This window comes from Talpa occidentalis, unplaced genomic scaffold (assembly GCF_014898055.3).
Source record: "Talpa occidentalis isolate TD23 unplaced genomic scaffold, MPIMG_talOcc4v2.1 talOcc4.12, whole genome shotgun sequence".
Taxonomy (NCBI): Eukaryota; Metazoa; Chordata; class Mammalia; order Eulipotyphla; family Talpidae; genus Talpa; species Talpa occidentalis.
In genome coordinates this window covers 10357441-10370142 of record NW_023601212.1, presented here as the reverse complement: position 1 = coordinate 10370142, position 12702 = coordinate 10357441, and the positions used below count along the sequence as shown (strand labels likewise).

Below are 12702 nucleotides of genomic sequence, written 5' to 3'. Positions count from 1 at the left end.
CAGATTTTAAGGGAAGGCGTGCAAATTCCCAAAGTCAAGAAGAAGACATTTTTCTTATGGCAAGTATAATGGTACACATTTCTCATGATATAAGCTCTGCTATCAGCATGGAAATATTAGGGAGGGTCCCATGGTCCCCACCCAACTTAACGATGGACAGAGCTGACTGCCAGGCGAAGCCATATAACACAGAAGACACACGGGAAGGAAAGGAGATAGGTCCCTGAAAGAACTTAGAAAATCAAAACACCTTGTAAAGAGTATTATCACCAAGTGCTGCAACCCTCCATTAAAGTAAGGAGTCTATCCCGAAGACTGCTCCTATTACCAACAGCAATCATTTCAGCAAGTTGCCAAAGTAGCCTGTGTGCTTTATTTCTCCCCAGGGTTCTCGCTACAGTTTTACAGATTATTTATTTAAAAGCAGAAGGAGTCCCTGTCGGAGGCTCAGCTGGCCAATCACTCACCAAGGGCTGCCTACATGGCAGGCTCCTAGAAGGTGCCAGGGAGACCCCCGGGCACTCAATGAATTCAGGAGCAAAAAAAAAAAAAGGTAACCAGGTGTTCTTGGTCATGCCATTATTTCTGTCATTTCCACGGAACTCTGGAATGCAAAGAGCTGCAGAACATGGAAGATGAAGTGTAGTCTGGAGCAGAAACTCTGTCAGTGCAAGAAAGCATCACGGGAAGCCATCGGACAACCCATCAGTGCTCTGAAGCCCAGGAGCCTCAGTGGGACCCTGCACTTTGGTTCAAGCCACAAAGACAATTCTGAGTAGACTCCTGCAGCAGGCACCTCTTTTCTTCAAATGTTGCTCCATCAAATATTTGAAGGCAAGAAAGGATTTTAAGTCTGTGAGAGAGAAAAGAGCATTTCCACAGAATCAGGCAGGATTAGTACCAATGGGAGTCCAGATGTCATGGGTCATGGGTCTTATATAAAAGGAGATAAATTTGGCAGCAAAAACTAGAAAAATAAACACTAAAATGTTAGCTGGGGTTATCCCCAGTGTGGCAGATATGGAGGGTAAACTGAGGCCACCCTGAACTTCATCAATGACAGCTCCCACTCCAGAAGCAAGAAAGACAAATACATACAAAGGTGTGAAATTTTTATAAAAAATATAATGTTTTATAAAAATATAACATTATATCTTATATGATGGAGTTCTATAATATGCCATCGTATGTATATTTATAATTGTATAATACATCCTATCGCTCTGTGTGTTTATGAATGAGGGAAACAGGCAGAATTATAACTAGCTCAAAAGAGGATGCAAAGGCCAAATATGTATTATATGACCATATATGTATATATTACATAATATCTGTATGCATGCTATATAATATACATTATATAATGTACACAATGACTACATCGTGTATTGTATCTACACATAATATAGACTACATATGTCTGTTCTTTGTTTTCTCTTGATACATAATATATACATAATATATATATAACATATACATGATACACATTGTGTAAAATATAATGTGTGCAATGTATACATCACATATTGTATCTGTACATAATATAGAATACATACATCCGTCTGTTCTTTGCATTCTCTTTTGAGACAGTTACAACATGTCCACACTCATTAATCACCACTGATTAATGAGTAGAATAAAATCCTTAACATGGCTCATTTTATATCTATAAGAGTTATGATTTTATATTTTTTAAGTCTCATAACTACCAATAGACAGAGCTGAAGTTCAAGACCAGGAAGCATGTCTTCTGAATCCCCACCCCTGAACCCAACATCTTATCAGATGAGCTAATACAGATGAACACACAGTAGCTATTCACTGCACGGTGGTACTAGCTAAGTGACAGGAGTTCCAGCTGGCCAGGCCCGGCATAAAACACACGCTCACCGTTTTGGAAGTGGAGGGAACGGATGATAATAAGACCCCCGAGGTCTGGGACTGGGAGCTGGGTTTGGCGATGCAGGTAAACCACCTCTTGTATTCTTCCCGTACCTGGAGGTGGAGACACACCACGGGGAGATGAATCACTCCTAAGTGCAAGGATCTGGGCCCAGCCCAGGCACAGTTCCCTGAAGGATGGGGAGTCGCAGACAGGGAGGGCAGCAGCTACACACCTGGCGGCTGAGTAGACAGTGAATGACGAAGATGAAGGCCCCCTGCAGGCTGTTGATGATGGTGAACAGATATGCCATGACACTGGCTATTGGTCCAATCTGGAAAATCCCCAGCACCCAGGAGCACCCCAAAATGAAAAGCTGGGCAAAGGCCTTGAATGTCAGCAACCTGGGAGAGAAGATTTGCAGAGGATAAGGTTCTGGGAGGTGGCTGTTGTCTTCATGGACTGTGCTTTCCAAAATGATGTGAGGCTGACCCTGGGGTGGGAATACATATGGGGTGGAGTTCCAAGTCTAGATGCAGGGAAGCTGGATCCTAGAGGCCCTTGAATGACACTGACCTACAGACACACCTGGGCACAAAGTTGTGAGATTGTAATACCATTTTTTAGAAAGAGAGGCGCGTGACAACACAGTGAGGGTTACAGGTACAGGATCTCGGCCAAACTTCCTATTGGCCCATCCACTAACTCTGTGGCCTTAGCAACTCAGCTTCACAGGTCTCAGCTTCCTCGCCATGATGTAGGGACAACGATTGATATCTACAACATAAGTTCGTTCTTATTATCTAGTCTAGTCTGAATAACAAGATAGCAAGACTCATAAGGTACTTAGAATAGTGTCTGGCACAAAATAAGCATTTCTGTTAATTGCTTTTATTCTTAAGTAGGAATATGAAATGTGCTACATACAATACAGAAAGAAGTACAGGAGGATATGACAGTTTCCTATCATTTATATAAAGAAGGTGGATATAGGTATGAAATATTCTAGAAGGAAGTTCCACTTGAGTGGTAATGGTTGCTCAGGGTAGGATAAATCAGGGCATCTGGGAGGTCTTAGAAGAGAGAGGCCATGACTTTTCATGTATTCCTTTTTTCACTGCCTAATGTTTCTGACCATTGCATGTGCTGATGTAGCTTTACCTTTTTGCATTAACTTTTTAAGAATAATTTTTAGAAAAGTTATTTAAGATGGTTGGATGATGGGCTGCAACCATGGCAACAAGCAAAATATTATCAAGTCACTAACAATAAAGCCTAGAAAATATCTGTTTTTAGTAGGTTCTTAAAAATGAACGTTAGCTGAATGGTAAAATCAAGAAATATAAATGGCCTATAAGAATATGAAAAAGTCCCACATCTGTAAAATGAAATAATATATATATGAAACTAAAGTAGATAATATATTTCACCCATTAAATCAGCAAAACAATGCAACAAAATGATAAATTGCAGTGGTTGCCAAAGCACTCTTAGAAACAAATTTTCTGAAAAACAACTTGTAAAATATATTAAAAGTGTTACAATCCTACTTATCCTTTAACTAAGGCAATTTCATTCCCAGTGTGATTAAATAATTATAGAGATGCACAAGGTTTACCTACAAAAGTATTCAAGACAATATTGCTTATAATAGTATAAAAAACTGGAAACAACTTAAATGTCTATAAATAAGGAATAATTTGAATAAACTGCATTGTGTTCTTATAAAGAAATGTTATAAAAAGGAAAGCATTGTTGATAAATTCTAATTAAAAAGAAAAATATTCATGTTATTAAGAGAAAAAAAGAATTATAAAGATAAAATAGAAAGGGCAATTCTGGTTTTGTATGCGCCAGAGAAGACTTAGAAATGTATTAATAGTTACAATATGAAGCACTCCCTCCTCTTAGCAAATGTGCTAAATACTTCATAAGCCACATCAAATGGGTAATATTAATAGCCCCTGTCAACAGAGAGAAAACTGTCTCAGAGGAGTTTGCCTAAGGCCAACAGTTTGCAAGTGGCAGAGCTGGTGTTTGAGTTCCCATGTAGACGCTGTGCTACCTTGTCCTGGGCACAGATGAGGCATATAAAAGGTTCTCCGGGAACATTTGCAGAAAGAAGGAAGCAGAGAGGAAAGGAAGGAGGGCCCACACCTGGTGTCTTTGAGCGTGGAGACTTCAGCATTGACGCTGGAAAGTTTCTGCCTCAGGATCCACAATGTCCAAGTTAAAAGGAAGAAATTGACCTATGAAGTCAAGCACAAGGGATGGAGAGGCTGGATACACAGACAGACACCGGCCAGACCATCTATAAAAACAACTCACCCACATTCCAAAAAGCCAAGCAACAATCCCTGCAGCAGTCAAACCCCAAAGACCAGGTTTTAATTGATAACTGACAGTCTCCCTGATTTCTGGATCCCACTTCCAACTTAGCAGCAAAAGATGCACCTCACAATCACAAAGCACAAATGCCTGCTTCTAGTCAGTCCAAGTGTAGTCTTCCCTCCTGTGCCAACAATGCCTAAGCCCTCCCTGCTTTCCGCTGTAAATCTTTCCCACTCCTCTGCCTGATCTTGTTTTCCCTTTGTGTCTTGTTTTTAATCGAGGTAACACTGGGTTTCAGCACTGTATATGATGTAGAGGTATAGGGTCACACCCTTCAGATGTGTGTTACCACACCACACCCTCCGCCAAGGCCCCATCATCCTCCACCACGGTCCACTGGGCCCTCTCTCCACCCTGCTCTCCCCATCTTGTATCCTCAGCTCTACAGTCAGGTTTCTAGGTTCTGTTATTCGTTTGGTTTTATTAGTCTGTTATTACTTTGGTTTCTCTATATTCCACATATAGGTGACACCACCCGGTACATGTCTTTCTCCTTCTGACATATTTCACTGAGCACCATCCCCTCTAGGTCCAGCCCTGCTGTCACAAATGCACTGCCTGATTATGAGTCTCAGACAGAGGCAGGTGAAAAGGAGGCTCTGACTCCCTAACTATAGCAATCTCCAAATAAATAGCCTCTGCTTATTTTGCTTTAGGTGATCCTCATTAATGTCCACTGGATGAATCCAGAAAGTTCTAATCAAGATCATGGCTTAGGACATACACTGTGAACTTTAGTGGAGGGTTTATTCTTTTCTAAAGCAAGCTTTCTTTTTTTTTTTAGATTTATTTTTATTTATACAAGAAGCGGGGTACAGTCTAGATACGCAGGAGGGTAAGAGGATTCACCAGAGACAAAGCGGGGAGCAGAACAGGCAGACTGACTGAAATACACTGCTGAGGGGAGCAGCAGGCAAGACAGGATAGGTCTGCTCTCCATGTGGGTTGCTCTGAGGCCGGTGGGGATTGAACCAGCACTGCAGAGGCTGCGGACAGCTTCACAGTGCTGCGCTCAACCGCCTGCGCCACCAGGGAGGTCTTAAAGCAAGCTTTCTTAGGGAAGGGTTTCTCACATTGGCACTATTGACATTTGGAACCAAAGCATTCTTGTGAGGGAGGGGTAGGTGGGTGGAGGGCTGTCCTGTGCATTGTATGGTGCTTGCCAGTCTCCCTGGCCTCTACCCACTTAGATACTAGTATTACTCCCTCAGGGTTGTAACAACCAAAAATATATCCTTCTTTAAGGGGCAAAATTGTCCCAGTTGAAAACCATTGCCTAGGGGCATGAAATTCAATATTTCTTTTCCAGAAGGGCCAAATATTCTTGAAAATTTAAGAATGGGCAGGAAAAACACTGCAATATTATTTTCCCATTATTGTTCACACCTAATATCTATTGAGCACTGGCCAATGCCAGGCATTATACTGAACATCTCACACTCATGATTTGATCCCTACCACCTTGTGAGTGGAGTCTAGAGGGCAAAACTTGGCATTTGGGAGAGCTGTAAACTATGATGATGGTGACCATTATTTCACAGCATCCATATACATCAAAACATCAATTCCTACATCTTAAATATATACAATTGCAATTTGTCCATTATACTTCAGCTGAAAAAAATTCTCTCCCAGCTTCCTTTTGTCCCCATTCTACCATCTTCTCTCACCTCACTTCTTCCTCTGCCCCCACCAAATGCTCTTAATTTCTTCTCACCTATTCTTTCATTTAGCATTCGCAGTCAGAAGAGAATGATATACCCATCCCTTTGGAAATACAAAGGGTGGATAAATTGTGGTGCCTCCAAGGGGGATTTGCAAGTTGGCTTGAAAAAAAATTACAAGTCAAAGACAGTATACACCCTAACTTGGAAATCTCAAGAATCAAAGGATCAGAGCAAAGAATAAAGGAGCAGGTGAGCTCAGCTTTGTGTCTTCACTGGCACTTCCTGGTCCCTCAGTATCCCTTGCTCCTCCCCCAGAACACATGACACCAAGCAATTTGCTTACCACAATGATTGAGCAAACTGGCCCCAGGAAACTCCAGATGAACCCCGTCTCTGTATTCAGCCAGCAGCTATGAAAAGAAACGGGGAACTCCATGTTGATCTCAGAGTCTTGACAGTTAACTCAGGTTAACTACAGTTAACTCAGGTCTCAGTCACAACAAATGCACTAGTGGGGAGAACATTGAGTGACTGGAATAAGTGTCCTCATGATGAGTCAGGTGGCATTGCAGTTTTCTATGGACCACACAATCCTTTTAGACCTTCTTCCTGGGTAAATGTTCCTGGATGAGCTTGTTCTCAGCTCAAACCTATGCCTTCTCCCTTCAGAGCTCTCCCCTGGCACACTCTCAGGCAAATCTCAGCTCAAATGTCACCTCCGGACTGTGCTTGGCTAAATATCCTAAACCTACTCCTAACGCCTTCTCTAGCAGAGCTTGCTGGCTTTTATGTCATCTATCAGTCATAAATTATCTTGTTCAGTTGTTTATTTACTTGCAAATTGTCCACCTTCCCCCAGACTATGAGGGGCATAAGTGGTTTGTTCATCTCTAAATACCCACCACTTGGTGCCAAGTCTGGCATGGATGAGGCATTCCATAGTTATTTGCTGAAAGGAAGGAAGAATGCATGAGGGGATGGAAAGAAAAATAGAAGGAGGGTAGGATGAAAGGAGCATGAAAAATGGGGCTTTTCCCTTAATAGAATAGGGTCCCTGGGTACCCGTTGGTCATGTGGTTACAATCTCAGTTCAGACACTAGCTATGTGACCATGGTCAGTTCTGCAACTGCACTGAGCCTTCATTTTCCTCCATAGCTACCAGTTATTGAACTGTTATTTTATGTACTATTGGGCTCAGGGTCAGTAGCACAGTTTGTGCACTGAACAAAATATAGGGGACACTATTTTTAAAGTACACAATGAGATTCTTAATCCTAACACAGGATTTTTGTCGAGAAATACTAAAGGTAATATGTTTGTAAAGTGTACAGAATTTAGGTTATGATGGGTAATCACTTAATATAAATTGCTTCTCCTCACCACCTTATTTCATGACCTTGCCTGAAATATAAGCCATCAGCAAGTAGGGAGGAACCCTGGATATTTAAACCCCCCCAAACACAATTCAGCAAAATGCCTATAGCACTAGGATGACAAGAGGGGGCCCTGGCGTTGGAAAGACCCAGATGCAGGTTCTTACACTGCCCCTTTCTCTCTATGTGATGGTGAGAAAGACTTCTCATCCCTTGAGCCTCAATTTCCTCATCTGTGAGTTAAGATAACAACAGTTTCTCAAGGGCCTGTGATAGGATTAATGAAATAACACAGTGAGCTCATGTCTGCTCTATCCACATACTACTTATTAACTGTCACCTAATTTTTCTCTCAAAATTAACTCACTATTTTGACTTATATAAAGGGAATCATGTCTGTGAAAGCATGAGTTTGGCATGCTGGCAATGTTTTTTTCCTAATGCCCTATAAAATAAACACAAAAATATTTTTAAATGCATACGCTCCCACATATTACTTGAAATGACCTTTCATGAAATCGTATGATAAATAGTCCTCACTTGAAAACAGACAATGCTAATAATGATGGTGAGGATTATAAGAATGATAATGATCAGGATACCATTTTACTCTGTGCCAGACACTGTTAAATGTTTTGCAGATAATAACTCACTTAAACCTCCCAAAAACACTGTGAGTAGACATTGTCATTAGTCCCAGTGTATGGATGATCAGAGCAAGCATTTAAAGGTTAAGTCACTTGCCCAAGAGGGCAGTTAGAAATTAGTGGAGCCAGGGGCCTCGCTGGTGGCGCAAGGGGTTGAGCACTATGAAGCAATCCACAACCTTTGCAGACCGAGTTCAATCCCCGGCCAGCCAGGGAGCAACCCACATGCTGCAGCAGACCTCTTCTGTTTTGCCCGCTGCTCCCCTCAGCAATGTATTTTAGTAGATCTGCCTTTTCTGTTCCCCGCTCTGTCTCTAGTGAATCCTCTCACCCCCACCCCATCTCTGGCATGTACCCTGGTTCTTGTATGCATAAATAAATAAATCTTTTTTAAAAAAAGAAATTAGTGGAGCCATGATTCAAGCCCTAACAAGATGGCTTTAGAGTCCATGATTTTTAAACCATACAATCAAATCCACTGTTCACGTCACTGCCATTCTGACTTGGCAATTTTTGTAGTAATGTCCTATACTAGTGCAAACAATCTCTCTTGGATTTGCACAGAGCACTCCTGTACATAGCAGTCCTGAGCCCACCAGTAAGGATTCAGTAAGTGGGTGTTGCAACAACTGCTACTATTCCTACTCTTCTTGTTATCCATGTGGTTATCACCAGAAACCCTGGCAGCAGGGTCTTCAGGGCGAGATAAGGGTGTCACTCACCGATTGTGCATCCCATAGCCCGTTGGCTGCACACTGGCGGAGATCACCACCACCAGCGCCGGGAGCCCATAGCCAATGGCACAGAGGTACAGCATCTTGATGCTGCGAGAGTTGAAGTAGTTCACCACTTTCAAGTTCCTGACCATGAGGAAGAGCATCGCGGCTTCCACCAGCATCCAGAAGAAGGAGGCGAGGAAAAGGTAGTGCAGAAATCCCGCAATGAGGGCACAGATCATCTGAAGGGGAGAAGAACATGCCACTCAGAACCCCCTCCACCCTACCTTCCACAGAGCAGGTTGAGGGGAAGAGGGTCAGGGAGGGTCTGCTTGAATTGGAGATCCCTAAACACGGCCTGTTCACTCACTCCACACATATTCACAGAGATGTTCTTCACCGCAGGAGGTAGGATGACTGCTCATCCTGACTTTGCCAGGGACTGAGGTCTCCTGGGAAGCATGGGAGAAATGGAGCATCTGTCACTCTGCTTTAGAGGATGTTTGAAGGTGTGGGGAATGGGTCACTAGAGACAGCCCCTGTGCTGGCTGGTTGTTTAGTAAATGACTTTCACTGGCACATGACCACAACTTTTTATGCAGTGTCTACAACTGCTTTTACACTGAGACAGAGGAGTTTAGTCACACTGCAGGATGTCACAGCTGAAAACAGTTATATGTGCCTCTTTTACAGAGAAGAGTTGCCCACTCTGGAGAAATGATGGCAACAGGACACACAACTAGCATTTAGTTCTCAAGAAGTCTGTGAAGCCAAACATCCTTCAGTGAGAGAGGTGACTGCACCACGGGTGAGCATCCTGGCTAAAATGTCATTAATGTTCCTTTTGGGAAAACCCTGAGAGTCTACTGGTTGACAAAGGTCTTGCCAAAAGTTCTTGCTCTCATGAGGCTCAAAGTCAAGTGGGAGAAGTAGATATACAACAAGTAAAACAATAAATAATTAACAGGATTTCAAAGAAGTGCTGGGAAAGAAGGCAAAATAGAGCAATAAGATATAGACTTTCTCAGTGATAGACTTATTGACATTTGGAACACTATTGGCAGATTACTTTCTGTTGTGGGGGGCTAGCCTATGCATGGTGAGATGTTTCACAGCAGCCACCAGATGCCCCTCCCAGTGGAGTCAACCAATAATGTCTCCAGACATCAAGTATCTCCAACAAGGGCAGATTCATCTCAGGTGAGAACCAGTCGTTTAAAGGGTGCCACTATAAAATGTAATGTGATTAAGGAAGTGATTTTAAACTGAGACCTATCACAAGGAGTCAAGCAGGTGAGGATCTGGGTGATGAGTGCTATGTAAAGAGGGCACAGCTTGTGCAAATGTACTGCGGTGGGAACTAGCATAGAGGAATGTGGATAAGGATGAGCAGGGGGAGGTGGGGTGATGGGGCTAGCTGGGGGCAGTCGAGGGATGTGAGACCTGGTTGTCAGTCTTGTCCACACCAGCCAGGAAGAGAAGCTTGGCCAAGAAGAGACATATGCAGAGGTGCAAGTGGAGGTAGGTGTTGTGGTTACGAATGGCACGACACAGAAGGAAGGTGATGATGGCCAAGATGAGACACACCAGAGAGATGATCATGCCCACGTAGTTAATGATGAACAAGGAGAATTCCATCTGTCAAAAAAGAGATCCTCTGTTAGACTCAGAGAGGAACCAATATTCCCTGCCCCCGCAACAGACTCCTGGTTTGGGCAGAAACAACTGGGGATGGTGAGGTGGTGCTTTTCACCCTCTTATACTCAGAGTAAACTAGATACTGTCCATCATCACTCTTTGGCATCCATTAGCTTCTATCAGAGCCCATTCCAGTCGTTGCTCTGTTCAGAGGAATATATGACTTAGGACTTAAGAGAAATCACTTCCTCAAACAAGTCACTTCCTCAGACAAGTTACTCAACCTATTTCAACTGAGACCAGTTCTCTTATGTCAGTGACGCCTCATTCCACGGCTACAAACTACAGTTGCCAGAATCTTCTGGTGCTAGGATCCTGGGTGTGATTTAGGTTCTCCAAGAAGATGCATGAATGAAAGTTTTGGAAGGCAGAACAGAGGCAGCAGACACCAGCTTTTCACAGGCAAGAGTGAGTGATGGGCGGACTGCATGCCGACTGGCTTGTCTTAGTTTCCTGGATGCAGGGCCACCTGACAGCAGTTGTTTCTGACCTCTGTGTTGCAGAGGGGTAACCTTGAAACCAAAAATCACAATTACAGCCCTAAGACTTCAATGCTTCCATCCTTTCCAGAAATTTTGTGAGCTCAGTCTTGGTCTGGAACCCATTCTCTTAAGTTCTAAACAGCATTTAAGACCTCCTTGGCAGGGAATTGAAACTAACAGGCCTGCAGGAGAGGCAAAGATAGTCACCATGGCCCAAATGATGATGCCTTTCCTCTCTACCAAATCTGTTCACTCTCCAAGACTCTTCACACACTCCATTTCCTTCCTGATCTATCACCAGGTCTCACTGAAATACTTTGAATTCCTATACCACAATCTTTTGCAACATTTGTACAGCTCAGTGGAAAGAGACCTTTGAAACAAGACTGTGCCAGATTGAATCTCATCTCCACCAATTACTAGCTTCATGTGACTAGGCAAGCGACTGAGTCTCTCACCCACCATATAAAATGCGTCTAAAGTCACTTAAAGTGTTCAACACAGGGTAGGTATTCTGCAAATGACATCTGTGATTGCAATGTGGGCACCTGCTTAGAGTCATTCATTTGAAATTTGAGTTTCCCAGCCAGACCATGAATTCTCCAAGGGCAGAGCATGGCACACACTCTGTCTATGACTCCCTCTCACAGCACCCAATACCGTGAGAGGCCCATAGGGGCTGTTATTCAACATTTTCCCATAGAATTTGGGAGCAAGTGCAGAACATCGGTACTGACCGTAAGCTCATTGGAAGCCATGATGATGGCCAGGTTCGCCATCCGATTACAGCTGCAGACGGTATGTGTCTCCGAAGCTTCAAGGATCGAACAGCCAGACGGTACCCACCTTCCACCCTCTGCATCTGTGCTCCAGAAAACGCAGATGGGTTTCTCGAACTCCTGCTTTGGCTGAAAAAAATGAAAGACCCAAAAATCCTTTTTGATTGTTAATCTACTTATTATTTTAATTTAGGGGTTACATGTTTTATACCTCTGTCTATGCACAGTTCCACTCACCCTCCACCAAACCATCTGTGCTACTACCCTTTTTACTTCCCTCCCCAGTTTTTAATTTTTTTTTTTTTTTTTGGTTGAGCATCTCTCTTGAATGGATTCATGTGACCTATGTCAAGAGTCATCTGGAGCAAAATGATGCAGAATAGTTTTTCTGGAATGGAAAAAAAAATGTTGATATTTCAATATAGTGATAGCTTGGGCTTGTGGGGCAACCTGCCTCTGGTTGCTAGAGGAAAACTCCTTTCATCAAATCCTTAAGTCCCTCATTCACTTATCACCCATGCATTCAATATGTTTTATTGAGCACCTAGAGCATGCTTGATATGTGTTATCTATGGGAGCTGCCAGGAAGTAAAATAGACATGTTCCCTGTCCCCAAGGATATCATTCCCTCAAGAGGTCTATTTGGAGGATTAGTTTGAGTTGGGGATATTATGGAAACTTGCTGCCTTAATGGATCCCTATAAAAAATGAGAGTTAAGCCCACTGGGGAATAGAGGAGGTTCCCAACAAGTAAAAGGGGAGCTCCGTAGAGACTTCTTCACAAACCTCAGTGTTCTCCATGGTGTAGATGACTGGATGAGAGAAGCCATCTTTCTTCTCCCCCGTCATGATCCCCCCAGCAATGCGAGAGTTCATCTTCAGCTTTCTCTTGCCCAAGGAGGGTCGGGAGTGTTGGAAGAAGCTCTCATTTAAAACAGACTCCAAGCCAGCAAAGGAGATAAAAGCCACCCCAGTGATCCCTGCGAGTTCCCCAAGTGGAAAAAATACAATCATTTGCTCAGTTCGGTAGTTATTATAAATGACCCCACATACACCCACTAATACC

General features: G+C 43.1%; 1 protein-coding gene across 1 annotated transcript in view; it reads right to left on the bottom strand.

Moving 5' to 3' along the window:
- Positions 1-431: 431 nt before the first annotated feature.
- The window catches only part of ADGRE1 (adhesion G protein-coupled receptor E1), a 34482-nt gene continuing 22211 nt past the window's right edge, over positions 432-12702 (bottom strand). Inside the window, exons 14-22 of the mRNA XM_037504250.2 lie at positions 12423-12616; positions 11595-11765; positions 10121-10315; positions 8684-8919; positions 6284-6350; positions 4040-4131; positions 2118-2286; positions 1891-1995; positions 432-853 (exon numbers count right to left, since the gene is read on the bottom strand). Of these exons, the coding sequence (XP_037360147.1) occupies positions 848-853; positions 1891-1995; positions 2118-2286; positions 4040-4131; positions 6284-6350; positions 8684-8919; positions 10121-10315; positions 11595-11765; positions 12423-12616 (1235 nt within the window). The 3' untranslated portion in view covers positions 432-847. The remainder of the gene's footprint in view (positions 854-1890; positions 1996-2117; positions 2287-4039; positions 4132-6283; positions 6351-8683; positions 8920-10120; positions 10316-11594; positions 11766-12422; positions 12617-12702) is intronic.